The sequence below is a fragment of the Habropoda laboriosa genome, unplaced genomic scaffold (genome assembly GCF_001263275.1).
Source record: "Habropoda laboriosa isolate 0110345459 unplaced genomic scaffold, ASM126327v1 scaffold486, whole genome shotgun sequence".
Taxonomy (NCBI): Eukaryota; Metazoa; Arthropoda; class Insecta; order Hymenoptera; family Apidae; genus Habropoda; species Habropoda laboriosa.
The window spans coordinates 161,847-184,653 of record NW_017100724.1 but is presented as its reverse complement, the minus strand read 5'-3'; the positions used below and the strand labels follow the sequence as shown (position 1 = coordinate 184,653).

Sequence of the window (22,807 nt, the reverse complement as noted above, 5' to 3'; positions counted from 1 at the left end):
AGCGCTCCCGTGTCTGGGCGCGGGCTCTACGCGCGCTCTGATTGGCCAGCGTTTTTCGTTAATAATTCAAAAACGAAGCTTCAAACAACATTTTGGTAAAGGAAAAAGTTGTTCAGAGTCACCCCAGCAACCCCCCAATACAGGGTGTTCGAGGAGTTACGGGACACCCTGTATAGTTTGATAATGTAGCGTGTAGTTCAATAAAACCCCAGCAAAATTTAATCATATTTGTTCATATTTCAGCTATGAGAAATTCTATTTCGAGCAATTTTTCAATTAAACGAATCAGGAAGAATTTAACCGATTGCCTTTGATTCATTTTTGTCAAATTTGATTTATTTCTGCCCAATTTTATTATCGACACTGCCAATCTTATCAAATTTCAGATTTATCGTCAGCGAAAGCGGCATATTTTCGAAATTGATTATCTTCGGCAAATCTTCACAGAGAAGAAATTTTCATCAATTTTTGTACGAAAGAATAGTTCTCGTCCATGTTTGTCTGATTAGTAGAGTTAAAAAGAAGTCTTTCTTTTTTAAATTTTACATTTTAACATACTTCTGCGGCCCGTCGTTTTAATTGCAATTATAGCAAAGGCCGCTAGTAGCGACGTAAGAATGGAGTTTCCATTGACAGAAGGATCAAAGATACCTACCTTCCTTTTAAGATTCTTCACGACCTCCCTCAAAACGGAATTCTGCTTCCTTAATAAAACCAGTTGCGGTTCATCCTTTCTGTCTTTTACGGTCCAAGCGAGATACCTGAGATTCCTCATGCTTTCTTCGAAGAAGTTTCCCCGTTCGGTCATGTTCTTCAAAGCTGTTCCGGAACGGATACATTCAACTCACACAGCAGAGGAATCTGAAAGTGGCGGATAATACTTACCTTCCGCCGCAAGTTGACAGACAGAGCCGACATCCACGTCGAAACGTTTTAAAGTTTCAAGTAGGTTTGCCAGCTCGAAAGTTCGGTTTTCTTGCTCCCGTTCGCAGCCTTGATACGTTCTTACACGTCCCTCTAATCGGGTCACCTATTAAAAGAAAACTTCGATCCCTCACGTGAAACATTCGCCCAACTATGTATCCCGAAGAGACGAGAATGAATGTTAACGTTTCAATTATTTTCACGTTGTAGCGACGAATTTTTTAAACGTTTCTTCTCACGTAACGACGACGATTTATCGCGGAAGAAAATTGCCGAGTACAGATAAAATAATTGTTACAACCGGCAGATTTGAAAATGCTTTAATCTGCAGTTACCAGGGAAATGATCGATACTGGCGTCCTTCGTTTTTCATTTCGTAATTCTTCCCGGTTCCGTTCCAATCTTCCTTTGAAATATTGCAACGATTCGGAAATGCCTGTAATTGCCGGTACATTGCGCGTTTCACGGACTTTTCTCGCCCCGAAATTACCAGTCGAGATGAAATTTTTCCTGACCGAACCGTGTCGCGTGAAAATTCGGGTAATGCGATTGCTATTTAAACACGTGCCGTTAACTATGTCACGGTGGTAGACTCTGGACAATTAGAATTGCATCTGACTCAAATTTTTGAAGTCAGTATTTTTACTTTTGCGACCAGTGGGATGCGTGCATTCCAGTTGAGTGCTTGAAAAAGTATTGATTTATATTCGGTATCCATTAAGAGGAATAAAAAATTACGAAATGGAAGAGATATTGAAGGAAAGAAATTCAGAAATTTAAAAAAGAAAAGAAATTAAGAAATTAAAGAAAGAAGAGAAATTGAAGAAAAGAAATTAAGAAATTGAAAAAAGGAGAGAAATTGAAGGAAAGAAATTGAGAAATTGAAGGAAAGAAATTAAGAAATTAAGAAAAGAAGAGAAATTGTAGAAAAGAAATTAAGGAATCTAAAAAAGGAAGAGAAATTAAGAAATTAGACAAAAATTATTCAGTCGCGAAAGGGTTAAAACAAGAGAGTCCTTTGTCACATTTACTAATATTGGATAAAATTCTATTCGCATACTAATCGTTGTTTCGCGATTTTCAGACGTGGCGACTTTCGCAAACGAATCATTTAACACTTTAACGGTCCTCATCGGGAACACCCTTTCGTTTCCTCGATTTAGGGTTTGTATCTGCTGGGAATGGTAACACGTTGCTACTGTTTCGTTTTCGGTGGTCGAGGTGGATCCAGGCCCGTTAATACGAGCGATCGTAAAACTTCCGTGTTAACTTCGTTTTACGCCAGCCCACCGTTGTCTAGAAAATTGCTATGTCCATGGACCGATATCCCGGGAGGAGCAAAAGAAAAAAAAGAAAGTCAACGTTGGAAGAGTTTAGGATAGAACGAAACGTACGGAGATTAATTAAATACCTTTGATATTAATTGCAGGAAAATTTACGATTCTAGGTATTGAATTTTTGGCTGGAAAAAGTTGATAATTCTACGCAAAGTGTAATTAAATTGGACATGATGAAGTAACGGTTAGTATTACCGAGTTGAAACTAAAATATACGGAGAGTAACGAAATACAAAGATTCGTAATATTTATTAAAATAAAAATATTAAGTGATATTAAGTAAATTCGTAATATTTGTTAAAATAAAAATAAAAATATTACAAATATAAATAATACGAACGTTATACCTACTACGAATATTCGATGCTATTCGTGCCCGAATATTTTTCGGAGCAACTGTACGTGATGTTTAGTTATGGAAATCCGAACGAAAACGACAGTTTCCTATTTCTATCTGTTCTGGCAGCAGACATTCAAATTTCGTCGAGATACGAAGAGATTGTTACGACGTCGGAACGTGAAATAGAGTAGAATGGTAACTCACATTGTGTGGATTTAACTCGAAAAGTTCAATTCACCTTTGATGCACACTCTACAAAGGCTAATGACGCGGTAGTAAAAATTTTACGAGTCGAGGAAGAATTCTAAACTAAGAAACTCCGCGAGAATCGGGTGTGCAGGAGAAGGTGGGACGGAATGGGGTGGGCAGGAGGAGGTAGCATGGAATGGTGTGGGCAGGAGGAGGTGGCACGGAATGGCGTGGGCAGGAGGAGGTGGGGCGGAATGGGGTGGGCAGGAGGAGGTGGGACGGAATGGCGTGGGCAGGAGGAGGTGGGGCGGAATGGGGTGGGCAGGAGGAGGTAGCATGGAATGGTGTGGGCAGGAGGGGATGGCACGGAATGATGTGGGCAGGAGGAGGTGGAACGGAATGGTGTGGGCAGGAGGAGGTGGCACGGAATGGCGTGGGCAGGAGGAGGTAGCATGGAATGGTGTAGGCAGGAGGGGATGGCACGGAATGATGTGGGCAGGAGGGAGTGGGACGGAATGGGGTGGGCAGGAGGAGGCGGATGAGTGGAAAAGGAGGAGGGGCCGACGAATGGGACGAGGAGGAGTGGCCGAGGAAGGGGAAGAGGAGGATCTCTCTCATTTTTCATTTCTTATTCGATAAATTATTCAACGATTACTCAAAAATCTATTCGAACCTTCCTACTTAATACAGAAGCCACACCGTGGAAACCGTTGATTAATATAGATGATTGAACGTAATTTCCTCTCTTTACTTCCCCTCTCTCTCTGTGTCAAAGATAAGGAAGTACGTACCGCCACAAAGTTATTGCATCTGACGTGCCCCCTGCAGAAATTGCGAATGACGTTTGTCTGACATACTCTCGACGGCAATGAAAATGCGCCGTGAAATTTCCCGAAATTCGTGCCAGCAAAATTCTCTCCTCTCCGCAAGGGAGATTTTGTTTAAGGGCTCACAAACAGCCTGGCGCGATAAACTATGTAGAGAAGTAGCTGATGAACATCGAAACTCCTTACTGCGACGTTCAATGTTGCAATAAATATTCAAATATTTGGCATTCAAGTGCGTTCGAAAAACGGAGAAAATTTGCAGAATCGAAAATTCCAAAATTACCTTTGCATCGCGTAGAAAATAATTTCTCGTCGTAATTAAAAATAAATTGATTATGCGTATACTAATGATATCAAACAGCTGAATTATAGATGCAATTTTACTTAACGCCAGAGTGAAATTAATAGCAACGAAGGGGAAATTAGGATAGAAAGCCCGATTTCGTGGTGTGTGTGTGTGTGTATATACGAGTCGCTTGAAATTCGAGGTCTGCTCGGACATTGCATATTCAAGAGGCCAACGAGAAAAGGTGACGACTTCGATTTCGCGTATCAAAAAGGCGACGTTTCAAAGGGCAGACTTTTTACGATGCACCGCCTGTAAAAAGGCTGGCTACAACGGCCGGAGTGAATGCATATCAATTAAAAAAGTGCTTTGATGTTGGTTTACGGTGCATGTAGCATCGCTATTGCATCCGGAACTTTCCAAACTACTGTCCGAGCTAGCAAGGAAAATTCGAATATCCCCTGTAGCTTTAGGTTTTTTTTTTGTTTCGTTTTTTTCAGAGGGAACTCGTTGGGGGACATTATAAAAAACAAAGTAACTTTCGTTGCGTAAATTGTGCATCGAAGGAGATGGTTTTTTATCTTCTTTCGTTGCAAGTAGCAATGTTGCGAAATAATGATAATGCTAACGACTTTGTCCGTTGAACTCGTTAAAGTTTTAATTTTTCCTTTCAGATCTATCCTACTTTCGTTGCGTTTGCACCAATTCAGGCGAAAGTTTTAACAAGTCCCCCCCCCCCCCTTTTTTTTTCTTAAATACCTTTTCACGGGCTTCGTTGTACAGTTCGACTATTTCGTGAAATTGTCTTCCCGCAGTTTCTCGGGTCGTCTTCAAAATATCCTCGCATTCTTGTTTCACCAGCGTTATCGCGTTGTCGAATTCGATCTTACTTCTGAAAGCAAATCGATCGATCTGTACAAATCATCTTAATTAGAGAGGAAACAACGAGAGAGCAATTCAGGTTTCCGATCAATCGATGCTGATTGTAAATTTGTTACCATTCTGCGTTAACTGTTGGTGTAACGACCTATAGTGATCTATCGTTTGTAAATTTGTGGTATAATTTCGACGTAATCATCTCTATTGCGTAAACAATTTTAATAAAAACGAGAGCATAGAATGGGGGAAAAAGAATGAAACTAGGAGGGATTGATTTTTCGAAATATTCTTAGAGTTATTCGATCCGCTCTTCAATTTCCTTATTTTCCCTGTGATTGAAATACCCATCTCCTTTTCCCTCGTGTAATACAATTTTTCAAATGATATTTCCGAGCTGAACATCGTGATTGAATTTAATGCACAGGAAGTTTCATACATAGTATGATCGATTTAACTTGTGTACAATCATTTTTGTTGTATTTACCTTTCGTTCGTTTCCACGCGGAATCATACGTCTCAGTAACAGCAAGCTGAAATGATTTTCGCGTGTTTTCCTTGTTTTCGTAGAGTTTAATCGCGTTTCGTAGAACGTCCAGCGGAATTTTTTTAAAATTTCGCCTTCATCAGATTTGGCGTTTTATCCCGTTGACTGTTGCGCGAAAAAACACCGGTAAGAACAATGGGAGCTTTTACACCGTAACGACACTCTGTGTGTTCCCATTCACGTTAAACAAGCACGAATAACATTCGCGTAAATGTATAAAACGCTGCCGGCTTTGAGTTGAAAATTTGGTTGATGAAAATCGCATTTTCGTGCTGGAAAATAATACTTCAAAGGACGCCGCCGTGCGTCACGACGCGACATTTTCAAATACTTTAACGTCGACGAGGACCTACGCGGTATCAAGCCCCGCCCCGAAAACTCTTCTGAAACTTTCTAATTTCTATTCCGGCAACATGTCTACCACATTTTCCCGCGGCTTTCCCGATGAGGGATGAAAGTGCATTATAAAGTTGGAAACGACGGCGATACTCGAGAAATGCTAAGGGTACAGGGATAATTTCGAGACGGAAATTCAGTCATAAAGAACTTCAGCTTTTTCGCGGGGGAATCAATCTTCTGAAAGTTTTCGACATCGATCTTCCGGCGACCCTCGAGCATCGACGCGGTTCCACAGCTGGAAAGAGCGAATTTCGTGTTCGTTAATGTTTCATTTTCATACTTCGGTGCTGTTAGATCGTAAAATTACGTCTTGCTCTTGAGTCGCCAGAAACTTTTCACTTTTTTGTTTTTGTTTGCTAGAATTTGCAAGTTTGTCCCTCAAGCGTGGATGATTGCACGTTTCATCCGCGCGATTTTATTGTTCTACCGTGTATATCGTCTTTAGTTTGCCATATGCGACGTAGAAATCTATAATTTTCCACTTTTCAATTCTTTTTAGTACCACAAAATATTCGACCAATAGGAATTTAGTTAACCCCACTGCGTTCTTACGGTGTCTGGGTCAAGAAAGACTTTAGGTGTAACAATTTTTCTTACCAGCGCGCAATATGAACACAGACAATGGACTTTTAATACAACGTTAAGGGAACATAAACTTAACGGTAAAAGTTGTTAAAAGAATAAGAAGACGATGGGTCCAAAATGACCCGAAGACCGCATTAGGATTATGTTTATTCAGTACACACCTGAGACATTTTCGTATTCAACACTTATACTTTGCAAAGATATACCTAGTCGAACAATTGCAAAACGTCTTCACTCAATTAAACTCAGCGAAGTCGGTGTCGTTTAACCCTTTGACACGCTACTATAACTACGAATTAGAGCGAATAAAATTCATATTTTACACGTACCTTTGTGTGATTATTTCTAAAGCACGGTGTACATAACCCTACGTCGCACTTCTGATAATAATATCTCCACCCTTTCTAACTTTCCTCCCAAAAGTCTCTCTCGAGTTAAACCGTTCGTTATTTAACGCACTGGCCGAGTCTCACTCAGGGATAAACTGTCGAAGGGTTAATCGTGGCGAAAATTAACCGTGAACGCTACGGCGCACAAACAGGTACCGTCATTAGTTCCAAATCCTGTTGCTAATGTTCAAGATTCTCCTGGGAAGTCTGCATACAAAATAGTTCACGCCGTTTATCGTTTATCAACAGAACAACGCAGTCATGTCTATATAATTGGATTATTCGTTTCCAATTCTCTTTGACGAAGCTAATATGGTTCGTCAGATGTCGCCTTTAATAGCGTCACAGTATGTTCGTTCGTGCGTAGTTTCACTGTGAAGGTTGTTTGATTGCAGTTCGTAACGCGTGTAGATTACTCGTTACAATTATTATACGCATCAAATCATGGTGCACTGTGTATCATGCTTCCAGGCTATTTCGCTACGCAAGTAGAGATTGTTTATCGTAGGACCTGTCTGTGAGCTCGTACAATTATCACAGTTTACGACTGTTATTAGAGGAAACAGCGGAAAGGGGCACGATTAAGAAAGAACAATAAACTGTCGCGAATTCGAAGTATACGAGATTTTCATAGGTAAACGGTATCTTCGATTGTAGAATCTAATTGCTCGATTGCTTGCAATTGGAAGGTCATGACAACAAGGTATCGAAATTCCTGGGATGCTGTAATTTCAGTTATAGCACCACGGAGAGGTTATCAACTCCGCTGCCATTGGATACTAGACTACTGCTATTACAGAAGAACTTTCGCGGTGTCTCCAATTACACATTGATCATTGGGGATTGCGCCGGTTTAACACGCAGAATTTCACGTTTGATCGTTTAATTAGAAATTGTTTCGTCGTAGAAATCTTTCGTGTAACGTCAATATTTTAATTATGGAACCAACCATGCTTCGTGAAGCATTTAAATACCCTCACAGAGAGATTTTCTAATAAATATACAAATATATTTTATTTTCTGTATAATTTTATTTTCTACTATTTCTAAGTAACGTCAATATTTCAATTAGAGGAGCATTTAGTCGTGAAGAATTTAAATAACTTCACAGAGAGATTTTCTAGTAAACATATAAATATATTTTATTTTCGAAGAATTATTATTTATTTTCTGTAGAATTTTATTTTCTACTATTTCTAAGTAACGTCAATATTTCAATTAGAGGAGCATTTAGTCGTGAAGAATTTAAATAACTTCACAGAGAGATTTTCTAGTAAACATATAAATATATTTTATTTTCGAAGAATTAATTTTTATTTTCTGTAGAATTTTATTTTCTAATATTTCTAAATAGATACGATTCTGATGCTTCGCGTTAAGGCAACATCTTGAGAGGAGATCTTAAAGTTTCGTTCGTTCCCTATTTCAATCTCTTAGCTGCACGTCGTAGGTGCGATGTTTCCAACTTAATCGACGCCCAGACCATTTGTTGATACACCTTACAAGTTTGCAGCTTCCTGTCAACCAAACAAACGTACCACAGGCCTTCCAACGTTGTCACAAACATGACCTACCTTCCGGGCAGCGCATGATGCAAATTTCAGGCGCGCTTCTGACCGAACAGGAGATCGGTGCTGCGAGAATAATTCTACCGTGAAACCGGTCCTTGATTTACCGCGATTGAACAAACTGTTTGCCACAATGAAATCAATATCAAAGCAATTTTCACTTTTTGGTCCGGTTCGAATTCATTAGCCTCCGGAATAAATTTCGACAGTGCGGTGTACAATGGGAAAAATTTCATCTGCCACGCAAATTCGATACTCGCGATTTCCAACGGTGAAAAGGATTCGCGGAAATATCTCGGAGAACGAAAATACATTTTTTCTTGTATTATCAATACAACGAAACGTCTAATTTGAGTCGATGGCCCAGCAAATTTTTCGTCGATTAAAATTCGCAACGATCACGAAATTACGAGCTGGAGCAAAATATTACCGCCAAAATTTCATTGACGTCAAAGAGTGTTATACTGCTCACGGGATTTGTTTCGTAATGAACGTTTAAAGCTACAGTAAAAAATACACACTCTGGTGTGGCCAATAAAACGTTTCAAGCTTTAATATTTATACTTCGTAAAACCAATTTTTATTCTGGAAAGGTGCATCGACGTAAAAATGTCGAAAAAATGGGAATTCGGAGCGGTTTCACGATACTTTCTCGAAAACGCGAAAAATTGTTAAAGGAAGTACAAAAATGGAAATACGAAATTTCTCGCAAAAAAAGTAGATAATTTCTCTTCGGAAAGGGAGAAATACGTATCACTTCCAGCTACACGAATTTCAACAGGAAAGGTGGGCGTTGCAAGGTGTTCCCGATCAAGTGAGAAACAGCACGAAATTCTTTATGCTGCGGTGTGCACACCAAATTTGCACGTTCCTAAACGTTCGCGATCCTCCATGGTTATTTATCAAACGGCAATACAATCAGAAAGAGCGTGCCAGAGTCAATATTGTCCGCTTGAAAATAAACTCTTTCCACTCGCCGCCTAACTTTCGCGACGATAAATCTTTCGGGCACGGTGGAATGATTTGCTCGTAAACTGGTGTAAAAGTTCGGTGGTGGAAATCTTAAATGGAAATGAGATTTGCCTCGATGATTTTATCGTGCTTTCACGACGGCGCATCCCGTTCCGTGATTATGATCGAAAAAGAATTCTCCTCGAGCTCGCCGAGACCAGAATAAACGTTCCGTAAGACCTTCAATTACTTCGAATAGAACCGATCGGGTTTCCAATTTAGCGCAGTTCGATCCTTTTTCGTGGAGGATATTGTTGCTCAATTACCCTCCCGCCCTTGCTCGTTTATATCCCAGAAGCGACGAGATATCGCCCCGGCTCTGTTTGTCCCGTGAAAGAAGCAATTTAGAAGAGTTTATTCATAATTTCTGTATCAACAGTGGGCGACGACAACGTTCATCAGGACGATTGTAGTTCTGACGAACGGGTAAACAATCGTCCGTGTGCACGTATTTCGTGTTTCCGCGCGACTGTGATTATTCGTATAATCTCGTAAATATCGGGCTGAATAGTCAGAAACAGAAAGAATCGCGGATCGAACCGGGTCATACGATGAACTATTCATTGCCGTTCTTTATTTCACGTTGCTTCGATGATTCCGACAGCTATTTTGAATTTTCGCCCTTTTATCGAGGCAAATTTCGTTTCGTTTCTGTTGTTCGAATTTGGAGGGAGTATTCTCGTGATTCGAGCGTGGGCAACGATGTGACGATTTAGCCAAAAATAATGTTCTTCCAGGTATTTAGGTTCGTGCTGGTTGTATTTTCTGATGTTTCGTGCCAAGTTTTTGTAGCGGAATTATTATGAAAATTTGAACAAATTTAAACGTGTGTGTGGTCGATAAGATTTGAATAACAAACAATGTTTGAAATCAGGAGTACTTTGTTATCGTGGATGTGAATTTAAAAATGTTCACGTGGCCTCGTTAGTTTTCTGGTTTCGTTTCCTATTAACGCGAATTTTTTCCTGCAAAGTATGTGTTCCTGCACTGATGTTAAATTTTCCTCGATTTGTTCATCACATGTCGTTAACGGATAACACTCGATAAAATATGTTGCATCAATTGGGCTCTTCTGTTAATCGCAGTTTATTCGCAATTGCAAATGTATTAAGATCACTCCGCAACGTGTTCGACATACGTTCAAACGCTTTCAATTCCCTCTCGCTTTAATGTATTACACACGTTTCCAATTTATCCAACGAAAAATAATAAAAATCAATTTTTGTCAATGAACTCGCACAGCTTCATATTGATATTGTAAAAAAGGATAAAAACATTAATTCCTGCCGCTTGATAATTGCACGAGTTTGAACGAATAATCACAGAAAAAGTAATATTTGTTTTAGCAAAAATCAAATCGTTATTTCGAGAGTTAAAAACGAACAGATTAAATTATTTCAACAATACGAAGTTTCTCCTCATATTTTTAATCATTTAGCTAAATAATAGTGTCTCGTTTGTTTTTTCTTGTTTACCGAATAAATTTTTAATTAGAGATTCAATACATGCGCGGTGTAAATTCTCAGCGATCGTTTCGTTAATCGAACGAATAATGAATTCTACATATGCGAGGTTCTCGTGCATAGAGAACTATCGATTCAATTGTCACGGCTTTTAGTAGAAAAACCGGATGATTTACCATTGATGTGTGACGATCCACGAACACGACTGTGTCGTCGTCCTTTGAACTGGGTAAATGTCCGGTTCCTGTGACAGTGGATTTATCGTTACATGAGCTTCGTAACGTGATATTGTACCGATAGTCTCTGCATCGTAAGGGTTCGTCTACCCTGAAAACGAAAAAAACCTCCCGGTTTTTTTTTTGCATATAAAATTGGAACACTTCAAATATAAAACTATGTATTATTTCGGTCAATTTTCACGTAAAAAGTTCATTTTAATTAACGAAAGTAGCATCGAAGTTCGATAGAAAATTGAACACATCGTAGAAAGTAATTCTTCGTTATAATTCCCTTTGGTCGAGTTTGCTTTCGACTTTCGTCACACAGAATTCTTTATCTTTGAAGATTCAGGAAGACTTTGATTTACTTCTTAGGTCTGTGCTTTTGTAAATAATAACCATTATATTACTTCCATTATGTACCTTTCTGAAGTTCATATCTCCATTTACTTAGTCAACTGAAATACAACGTATTTTAATACATCTTTCAAAGAACAATTATTTCAAGTTTGCTCGTTAACGAATTCTTAGGAGATTCTTCAAACAATCTTTCCATTGTAATTCTGTCTTTCGTAGAATACTCCCGCTTTCGCGAAATATCGGTCAGCGACGGTTCGACCTCCTCAAAAATTCTCCTCGCGACGATCGAAATTTCAGAAAATTCATCGAAAGACAAATTATCCGCGTTTCTTCCCTGCCACTTCGGCGTTTTCGCAATTTACGCATACGAAAAAATATTTTTCACCTCCTGGTTCTCTATCGCGTAAACTTCTCCCCGAGCGCGTATCGAAGTGAAACTAAATAAATAAAAGCAAACACGATCACCGCGTTTCCATTATTTTCCCTCGTTTTTTTTTTTTTTTTGTTTTCTGTCTCTGCCCATCATGGGCATTGTCGGCGAGCGAAAATTCGGCAGCCACGGTACTTTATGAAGTAATACCTGTAGCGAACACGTTAACGATCGACTTGTTCAATTTTATTTATCCTCCTCCCTCGCTGAATCAGCTAGCCGCGCTCGAGTATTGATAGGGCTACCTTGATTCCAGTTGCACAAGCCGCGTTTCCCCAAACAGGAAGCAACGTTTAATCGATACCGATGTCGATTATGTACCTGGCTAGATGTCACGTACTTGAAAAATTGCCATATCCGCTGTTAGCTCGCAATACACCAGAAACCGGCGTTCATTTTCACCGTGTGTTCGATTTGGCGACAGACGAAATTTGACGTGAATAATGGAGAACGAATGCAAAGCAGCGCGCGATAATTTATTCATAATTGACGTAAACCGTCCGACGTTACCTGGCTTTCTTATATTCGGAACATCGGTGTCCGTGGAAACGTGAAAATTGAACAATAACACGTTGAAATTGATTTATCTCTGTTTCTGTATACAGTCGGCGAAAAAGGTCTTCAGACACTCGTGTTGTAATTTATTTGGCGTTGTGTAATTTCAACAGAGATGGCAGCAAATAATCTTATTAGGAAACGTAATATTTGCTGTTAGTAATAATTTATGGATTAGGTACACGGATTAACGAGCGAATGTTCACGAAAATCGTAATATCAGTTTCTCCCGCAAATAATGTGGCTTTTCTTGCATTATTCTTGAATTTTCTACTTTGCTAAATTCTTTTAAAAGGCGAAGCAGTATAATATACTATTTTATTCACAAACCTCTAATTTTTAACCCTTTCGCGACGGCGGAAGTAGCCATCAGTACGCCACTAAAGAACGGGTCGTCGTGTCATTAGCGCACACCATGCGCATTAAGAGTGTCTCGCGTTTTTTCAAATTTTAGAGGATTTCGTCGGAACAGCAGAGGACTTGAGAGTGTATGGGACGAAGGGAGTGTTGCTGAGGCCTTGTTTTGTATTTTAAAATAAATCTTCACTTCGAGTTGCTGAGGCGATGCGCTTGGTGGATGCCGGATATAACCGGCGCTAGTCGCGAAAGGGTTAAATGCCAATTTTCATACAAAAAATTAATCAAGTGTATTACAATACGAAAACGCAGCAAGGACGAAGATTAAAAAAAATGGACGAATGAAACCGTAGTAAAATTGATTTAAATGTTACAGAATTTCATTTGAATTGGTAGAATGTGCGCTCTCGTACTTTCAATCGCGCGAATTCCGCAAATTAATCGCAAAATCGATCAAGGGAAGATTTTTCTTCGCCGCTCTTTTTTTCTATTTTTCCATCGTCCCATTGTCCCACTTGCAACGGTGACAAAAATTTATGGCAAAGGGAAAAAATTGCAACACACCGGTGTGCCCTTTGCTCTCGAAATTGTTTTGCGTACGCGTTTCCTCGCGGGCTTACGGCGGTGAATCGAATTAATTTATTGCGACTGAGATGAACGATGGAACAGCACCGTTATCTCTCCTGCTATGCCGGTCTACCTGATAGCGTATTCATACACGTGAACACTGTGTGTTCCTGCATGAACAGTAGCAAACCTCGTTTCCACAGAGCCTGTTATGTCAGCCTGTGTTTCATCTCCCGTTAAAGCAAACGTTCAATCTTATATTCCCTCCACTTATTGGTTTGCGTTCAGAATGGACAGTGATGATTCACGATGCTCCGCTAATTATACCGTGCTTCGTTTTAAAAAACGATTGCCTACACCAGTTTTTCGTTAGCGTACCGTGTTTTTGAAATTTTCCTAAGATAATCTTTTTGTGTCACTTTTACCGTCGCAAATCATTTACGTTTGAATCGCATGCACTGAAACGCGCTGTTTTCGGCACAGCATTCCGTGTGACTCGTGCTCGATTCGCGTCTCTTTGGTGTTGGATGTCGAAAGAGTTGATGAATAAAAGGAAGGAACGTGTATGCGGAAAAGCACGGAATTAAATCTAAGCAGCTTTTATTATCATCAAGCGTGATCATAATAATGCTTGAACATTCTCTACAAGTTTGACTATCCGTTATTAACTTTTGCGCAAGTTTGACTTTTATCGCGAAACTTCTAGGGTCAGGTCAGAAATCAGTGTTAAAATATTTGATCATAAAACACCGGAAATTATACTCTAATGTTACCTCACTATTACCGATATCTGCAACTTGTAATAATTACAATATCGTGAAACTTGGTCGAATTTTAACGAAACGTCGAAATTAATAGAGCCACCTGCAAAGAATCGACGGTTTTACAATTTAACGATTAATTTTCAGATGAAAACCTAGTTACACCGAATTCTTATTATTTTTTTTTACGAAGCCTCGATGTTTAAAAATTGCAAATACACACTCGGCAACACTTTAGGCAATATTACCTGTCGTATGGACGTTATTTTGTATCAGTACCGCATTTTTGTAGATCTTCAGAATTTTAATTTTTATTACCGTGTTTCTACTGTTTACAATATATAGCAAATTACATAAAATGTATTGAAAATATGCCTAAAGGGACCAAGGCGGTAATTACTAACTTATTGTTACTTCTTAGCTGTATTTTTTGTAACTACATAAGGTAAGTTTAACTTTCTACGGGAATATTTAGTGAACAATCGCTAAATAAAAATTATTCAGAGTAAAAACCTTGACGTCGCGATTTTATTTCTACACAAACACGAAAAGCATATCTTTCGTACCGCGGCTGTAGTAATTAGATCACCCACGGTATACTCGAACGGACAGGGCGGAAAATGAGCGCAAGAATAGAGGGTGAATGGTTTGGCGGGAGAAGGAGGTGCAAGGGGGAAGTTTGAGAAATAAAACTGGCGAAGAAAGTGGAAGGTGGCGCGAACAATGGCGGAAGAAGGAGCAGGTTACCGGGTCGTTTTTAAAAGTTCCCGTCGTCGAGGAACGATTCTATAAATCTTCCTCCCACGCCGTCGAATTTCACCGGTTCTCCCTCAGTAGTACTACCTTTGCCTCCTATGCTAATAAAAGGCCCGAGATAAATGAATTTATATCCCGAGATTTTAATAATGACGCGCACCACCGATCGAAAATGATAATCTTGCTTACCGATGGGGTAGGTCGACCCGCGGATTAATTGCCTTCGACTTGGAAAGCCGCAATGTGAATACGAAATTAAAGCGCGATTACGAAAACCATCGGCCGTCAAATTTGTAATTTCATATCGTTACGTGATATTTCAATAGGAATAATATATTCCTTCTTATGATAATGAAATTTCAAGTTCTTATCATGATAATGTGGAAACGGGAGAATTTCTCATTGTCAGGGATGGATTAAAGCGCAGTCGAATCTGAGTGTATCTATAATCGAGGGAAAATCTTAGTTACTTATGAATTATTCAAAAATCTTGAAAAATTATTTTATTTAATTTTTCTGAGTGAAAAAAATGGAGCTTTCGATAGTGAAAAGTTCAGAAGATCAGTTGTAATGTACGATAAAATATCTGAGCGTATCCGGGTTTGATATCCAGAGAAAATCTTCATTTTGTTTAATATTTGGGAGTGAAAAAATGCAGCATTCGATAGTGAAAAGAGTAATAATTCTGTAACGTCGTTAGTAATTGGACTGTTCTTTCCTTTTTCATGTAACCGAAATAGGTTCTTCTGGATCGATTTATTTCTCCAGGAATCTGATCAGTTCTTTTTATCTCGAACCAGATCCAATGACGCTCCTCGAAAATTTACACGACCGGACGTATTAATTCCGTGACGTCGAAGCGATATCGGGTCGCGAATCAAAACGGTGACCCCCTTTTTCGTGTAGAACATCGAGAGCGCGATTTATCGTTCGCAGATACGCTACGACCACCACGTGGCATCGTGTTTTACTGTTTCATCTCTCGAACGTTGTTACATTTTCGTGTTACAACACGACGAATGCTGTTTCTTCCGTTTGACGGATGAACGAGAATAACTTTTGTCCTCGAATCAAACATACAGCCAAACTTTCCTGTACAATTTTACAGTTAGAGACGTTGATTATCCTCTTTGGTAAAAAGAGTATCCGCAGGTAAAGTTCGAACGAGATAGAGAAGAGAAATTTCGATGCTCGTCTGAGCATGTATACGTGCTACATCTGTTTGTCGACTCCGTTACCGACAGCAGAGCTGGATGGATTCGTGTAATTTGTCCCTTGGTCCGACATTACACTCGGAAAAGGCACATGGTGCCGGATAAGGCGGACATTTTCCGTACGACAATGTAACGTGCGCCACGTTTCATCGTGATTACAGTTATCACTCTTAATATCAACGTTCTTCTAAGCTCCAACGCGGTTATTTTTAGCTGTTGCGATAGTTTCGTCCATTAGGATAAGAGAAACCTTAATTCGAGTGTGTTCTTGCTGTTACGATTGGAATGTAAATTTGAAAGTCGAAGTTGAAAGCGTATTGGAAAATTTAGTAGGGTACAGAGGTTGGACATCCAATTTTGCGTGAATAGGGGAAAATACTCGCGTGAAAATATTACTATTCCCTGGAATTTTGGCTGGTATATCAGGGTTTTTTCAAGCGAGAAGTTAGGTTAATTGTAGCGAAACACAAGAGAGAGAGAGAGAGAGCTGTGAAAGGGAATACAAATGCAACAGAGATAGGAGGAGAATGTCTCTCAGAGAACGAAGATGGGTTCTCCAATTTTCTCTTATTACGAAGCATTTGATTTCAAGACACCCGGTACATTAGTCAGCGCTGCTCGTAAAGCTTTTCCATCTTTCTACAAACAGTATAATGTGTCTCTGGCAAACAATTTCTTTCTTATTTACCATTAAAGAGGGGAACTCTTGAAGCAGTCAGGTTTTCAAGCGAATTGCTTTTCCTATCATTTTAAACCTTCACTCCGGTTTCCTGGATTGTTTGGTAAACGCTGTACTAACGAAAATATCTCCTTTATACATCGCCGCCGTTCGACTATATCTTTAACGAGGGCTTCTTTAAGGAGATCAAATTCTTGCTTTATATTCACCAGGAAATCAAATATTTACATTTTTTCTCTCCTTTCGGCTAGATTTCCTTTTCTTTTTTCGATAATAATCAAAGTTTCTCAGTGCTGGCGAACTGAAATTTGTTTAATATTAATACCAGCGTTTAAATACGTACGTGTAGAGTCTGGGTGGAACAGTTGTTCGTTCGCAGACCGTAATCTGATAAGTCGATAAGTTACACGGAGCCGAGAACCGAGAAGAGGTTCGTTCGGTGAAGTTGTAATACGCATTGGGTTATTAATGCTCGTGGTGCTCCAAGGGTCGCGGTATTCAGCATTAGAACACAAATTAGGAGAGTTCCATGGTGAGTATGGTTGAGCATATGCGGGAACAACTACTCCCGCTCGTGACTTTCGAGCGTAAATCCTTGCGTGGAATAAAACGATAATATCCCCGTGGTTAACGTCCTCCGTTAATATTCATGTATGCACCTATGTTGCGCCTTTCTTACTCCCTCGTTAACATCTTTTCGTTCTTCCTTCCCACACTATCTTTAAAACCCAACTCGAACTTCATGCCATCCCATACACGTGACTCTTGTTAATTCGCAATTAACGCGAGAGAAATGTTCGTTGTAAAAGATTCCGTTAAATCCTTTATCTGTATTCTCTCGTCGTTCCAAATAGCCGCGACACTTGCTAGCAACTTGACCCGGTTTTCAAGCGCCGTATGAAAAGCTCCGGCATGTGCGTTAGATCGTGGCCATCGATCGGTCGCATAACTCTTCGCCGTGGCCGATAATTGACAACAATTTACAGCGAGAACGCGCGACGAATGATACTGTATTTCTCGCTCGAGAATCGACCAGACGGCCGCGTAAATCGATCAGGGGAAAGAGGTGGAGGAGGGGAAAAAAAAAAAACGGTTGGAGAAAAACGGACGACAGAGGCTTGGCCAGGTTTATCGACGACGGCCGCGGCTGCGTTCGGTATACTTTTACGGTTCTCTTGGCAAACAACGCTGTAAATTCGCGGATACGTGACCGTAGGTCGACGCGCAAATTACAGAGCTCCTTCGTGGCCGAAGAAAACTCGAAGCTCGTGGAATTGGATCCGCAACCCTCTCCCTTCGAAGTAAGCGCGAGAGGTGCGCTCGTTAATTAAGAAATCTCGAATGGACTCGTTTAGGCGCACGGGGGAGAGGATCTGGGGCAAGCTGAAAAAGATTGCGTAAACGTGGTAGTCGTTGTTAATTATACGCGTTTATAATTAAGTGTTTCACGGAGCATCCGGAGGATCTGAACGGAAGGACGAGGAATTCTGGAGGCGTGAACAGGGAAAAGAAGCAATGAGATACTTTCTTCATTAGAGGAACGACACTTCTTCGAGTAGCTGGACGAATTTTCTGTAGCCAGAGGTATAAGAAAGAGAGAGAGAGAACAGGTAAACAATGAGGGATTAATTAGAGAACTTGGGCAATTTCAACTGGACGAAATTTCGTTTGAATTCTACGAAATTGAGTAAACGAATGTTACAGCAAGTAGACGCGACTTCTCTTCAAGTTGCTCGTTCGATTGGTAATTGTTCTTTGTTCGATCGAGACTGCATTTGACGCGGACAATTGAGACGACGTTACTCCGTGAATTTTCCAATTACAGCACGGATTTAGAAGACAGATTCGTGTAACTCTGTACACGGTATTTCCTCGAGGATGCGCCTGGCGTGTAATAATCCGCCGATAGCGAATTAATCAGCGCTGCACGCAGCTATGCGACGTAAATAAGCCATTAAATTTCCATAATCGCGCTAATGGTTAGTTCGCTGTTCGTAAGCACATAATCCGGCGCTTTATCACCGTTCCGTGTAAATTTATACTTTTTACAAGAACCGTGGTGCTGATTAACCGATTCATCATCGAAACGTTTCGAACGAACGAATGAAAGAAAGAAAAAGAAATACTAAGAATAACAGTGATTCGTCGATTAAAAATTGCACCGACGAGTTCGTACGTCACGAACACAGTCGCGAAAAATAGCGTTACCGATTTCGTATAAAGTTTCACACGCGATCCTATTAAAAATTCGAATTTCCGACAAGAATGCGATCAGAGCAAAATCAGCGTGACGCTTAAACTTCCACGTAAAGATGTCGGGTAAACGAGCAAGTGCAAACATTCGTCCGATGCATTTTTCACACCGATAACCGGCATATATCCCTGGAAATCCGCAATTGGGTTTCTCCATGAATTCTCGACCGATCGAATACCGATGCATTGTGCGCCATTTCTCGTCCTCGAAATTCTACACCCCCCGTTTTCTACATCGACGAAAAATGCTCCCTTGATTCATCGGCTAATCGAGATTAATGGGAAACGGGATCGCCAGCCGTGTGAACGTAACGCGGCCACGTGAACGTATGCGTCGAATGTTAATTAATCTTATCCGACCTCGTAGGCTCGAGATTCGTCTTCGACGCGTTAGAAGTCCATAGAATTGCGACGTTAATTCAACGGATCTCCCGGGGTGTTAGAGGGAGGATTCAATGGATCGACGGTGTTTCGATCGGTTCTCTGATTACTTCTGTCGGACCGTGAAACTGAGATTGAAATTCTTCGGTGCTCGGGAAGAATGCGGCGGTTTTTGTGTGTGTCAAAGATTAGATTTAAAAGCGGATTCTTTTCAATTTCTACGGGAGCCTAGTTTCTCATGCTGTCGATGTTAATTAACTTCTTCACAGGCGAATTTCTTTCAGTTACGAAGACGTAGGGCGATTTGCTGTTTCGTTATACTTTGTTCAATCTAAATCTAAGCACTAATTTAAAAAAGTGTGAAATGTAAAATTGAATTTTTAATTAGAAAGTAGTATTTTGTGCAAGAACTTTCTGAAGAAATATTTTCCAGAAAGGATTTTTAATGGTTTTTCTTGGAGCGTTAACGAAGAATCTAGGTCCGATATAACGACAAAAGTGTGTTTCAATTCGGCAAAGGACAGATTGTTTCGCTTAATTTGATTGTAATTGAACTTTTAATTAAGCGTAGATACTTTTGAACAATTCGCTAACGCTGGCAGAGTGTTCAGTCAATCTTATAATGCTTCAAGAAGAAAGGCCACCGCATGGAAGGAAGCACTATTCGAGCTTAAATGTGATTGCTTGCAACCTACCTTTTAATAAATTCTCCTTGCCGAAGAAAAGCGTTTTTCCAATGATCCCTCTCAGTTATTGCATTCATTAATCTCGAGTTCAGTTCTGTTCTCGCTCGTACCGTCTCGCCATTAAGTTTGCGAAGCTCTGCGAGAAAATCAGTTTCACGTTAGTTTACCAGTCCCACATCGCGTTTGTTATCAGTTAACTTTTTTAGACGGCTATATTCATTACTCGTTCATCGTGTTCCAATATAAAATTAGTGCTGTTTGGAAACTTTCAAGCGAGACACCTAATTCGATACTTTATAGATCTCCCAATCTAATTCTCGTTTCTCCAACGACATTGAAAGGAGATGAAAAGCTTTTCATTCTCGCTCTTTCAAATGTTACGGCTATTTGAAGCATTAAAATTACTGTTTCATGCTGTCAAAATTTGAAATTTAGAGATCAACCCTATCTAGTGTTGTCTTCGGGTCTTTTTTGACCCACCTTCTTTTTTGGGTCTTTTCTGAGTACAGTCGAATGGAAAAACGCATCAGAGTTAAACCACATATGCAGGTCAAACTTCAAGTATGATTAAAAAGAAACAGGTATACTCAAAAGAAGAGTTAATACCGACTAGAAAAATGTTAAACGTCGAAATTGTATGCAATAAGGGGATTCCAGATGTACGCAAGGAAAATCAAACAAGACGAAATTTCTTCCAGGCGAAACTCGTTGGTTAGTTATATATATATATGTAGTTCTCGCCAGTATAAACTAGCAGGGATTTTTCAGCGAAATTGCGTCTTTGAGCAGAAGCAAGCGAATTGAACCGGAGTGGAGATAGAATAATCACGTACCTGTTTTCAATAGCATAAGACGGCAGGGAAAGCGATGAAAAAAGAAATTCTGCTCTGGATGGAGTATTTGAAAGTGGAAATGCTGATTTAATCTTTTAAGCACGATGGACTAGAAGCTACCAACACTACCAATAAACTCACACGTGTATATTTGTGCGATAAACATAATTAGAATAGCCACGAAATCATGTACTTACATATATTTAAGGAAAACATCATTTCCATCTGATTTATTGTTACTTTAAAAAAGAAAAAAATTGACACGGTGCACAGTCCTCTGTTCTCGAACTAAGAACTAAAGCGTTGTAAATATTTCTAAAAAGTCTAGATGAAGCGTAACGAGGCAAACGGTCACGTTAGATTTCATAAATTCTCGGTCCTTGGACGGGATAAACATGTCTCTAGTTCATACTCGAGGTAATTCGAACGAGATAATTTGAGGGTACTCGAGGTAAGCGGCTGCCTGTTTAGCGTTAACAAGTGGAGCAGAACTTCCGGAAGGTCCCTCGTGTTCGAGTAATGCGACTTGATGCGAAATCCCCCCGGTGCTCTATTATTTACGTTACGTTAACGACGGAAAAGCATGATGTGATCAGGCAAATAATATTTGCCACGATTCAGAACGCGCAACGTCTTTGTTCTATCGCAAACGAGCGTACAAAGAGCGCAATTTCGTTACTTCCGTTATCTCTACGGAAAGGAACACGCTTACGATGAGAGCGTCAAAAGTAAACACACACGGACTGATCGAGAGAAGTAACTTTTTTTCTTTATAAATTTACCATCGAAAGAGGGGAAGTTGGTAAATTTGCCCTGAAAATGTCTGTCTTCCTGGAGATTAAGGTACGGTGTTCCTATTTTGATAGGTGATTCCCAAGAAAGTGGCATCGTAAAACGTGATCAAAATATCAATCACCGTGTTCCCGGCCTTCTTCGGATTTTATAACAAAAGTTATGGTAATCGGGCTTTATGTAAGAAGTTGTTGCAGCGAAGTTCCTCGAGTTTGAAGTTGCCGAAAAATTCGGCTTCGTACATGGTTGTCGTCGAGAGGAAATTTTGTTTTCGACACTACGGAAGATGGAAACTCGTTAATCTCTATAATTCTATCATGCAAGCTTTATGTTGCTGTAATTAGATCCTGTAATTCCAGTGGCATCGTAAACGAATCTTGTAACGACGATGTTGTCACGACCGATCGAAATTGGTTCTCGCGAGTTAGACATCGCCGAAATTGAGTTTCGCAAAGAAGCATACATATTTCTCGATAGGGATTGTTCTGGTTTTTAAATTGTCAATTATTCAAGGTAAAATATAAATTTCTAAATTTTAGAAATTCGTAGAAGCAGAAGAATTAGTCGAAACATCCTGTGAAAAATTCTATCGTTTGAGAAAGCAAAACCTCTGTCGCGACTTACCTTCACTTTCCAGTTTCATACGATTAAACTGAACTTCCCGGTGGGTCTGCGACCGCAAGTTGATTTCGAAAGCTCGCTCGAGCTGGAAAAACTTCGTCCCCAGTTCGCGGAGGTTTCGACGCAATTCCAAGGTTTCCGATTCTCTTCTTTGCAATTGCTCCTCGAGATAGCGTTGTCGCGAGTCCATCGCTTCTGTAATTACTTTAATTAAGTCACCGATCTCAAGCCTGCGGAAACAGACTCTAGCTATTAACCCGGTGAAACTGTGTTTGTCGTTCTAAAACGGGAACTTCCCTTATTCTTCCCTTTTTTTATAGTGTGAAATTTATTTATTTGTGTCTTCGTCGAAAGAAGTTTCTTTTTTTCAAAGATTGTAAAAATCTTGTAATGTGGATATGTCGTCGTTCCAATAGTAAATTTGTGAAATTGCAGAAACTGAATTTTTCAGGAAAGAGGAAAATCATTTTTTATCCACAATTGTGCTATTTATATTTACTTTTTTTTTAAGTGGTGCATGAAATTAATACAAGTGTGATTTTGTATTAATCAACAATGCTTTTCTTCTTTACCGAAAAATTCAGATTTTACAGTTCAGGAACA

The 22,807-nt window shown here is 39.8% G+C and overlaps 1 protein-coding gene across 1 annotated transcript in view; it reads right to left on the bottom strand.

Annotated features, from left to right (window-relative positions):
* LOC108577033 overlaps positions 1 to 22,394 on the bottom strand; it is a 26,121-nt gene extending 3,727 nt beyond the window's left edge. Inside the window, exons 1-5 of the mRNA XM_017940122.1 lie at positions 22,208 to 22,394; positions 19,968 to 20,094; positions 4,663 to 4,795; positions 886 to 1,030; positions 656 to 819 (exon numbers count right to left, since the gene is read on the bottom strand). Of these exons, the coding sequence (XP_017795611.1) occupies positions 656 to 819; positions 886 to 1,030; positions 4,663 to 4,795; positions 19,968 to 20,094; positions 22,208 to 22,394 (756 nt within the window). The remainder of the gene's footprint in view (positions 1 to 655; positions 820 to 885; positions 1,031 to 4,662; positions 4,796 to 19,967; positions 20,095 to 22,207) is intronic.
* Positions 22,395 to 22,807: the final 413 nt, after the last annotated feature.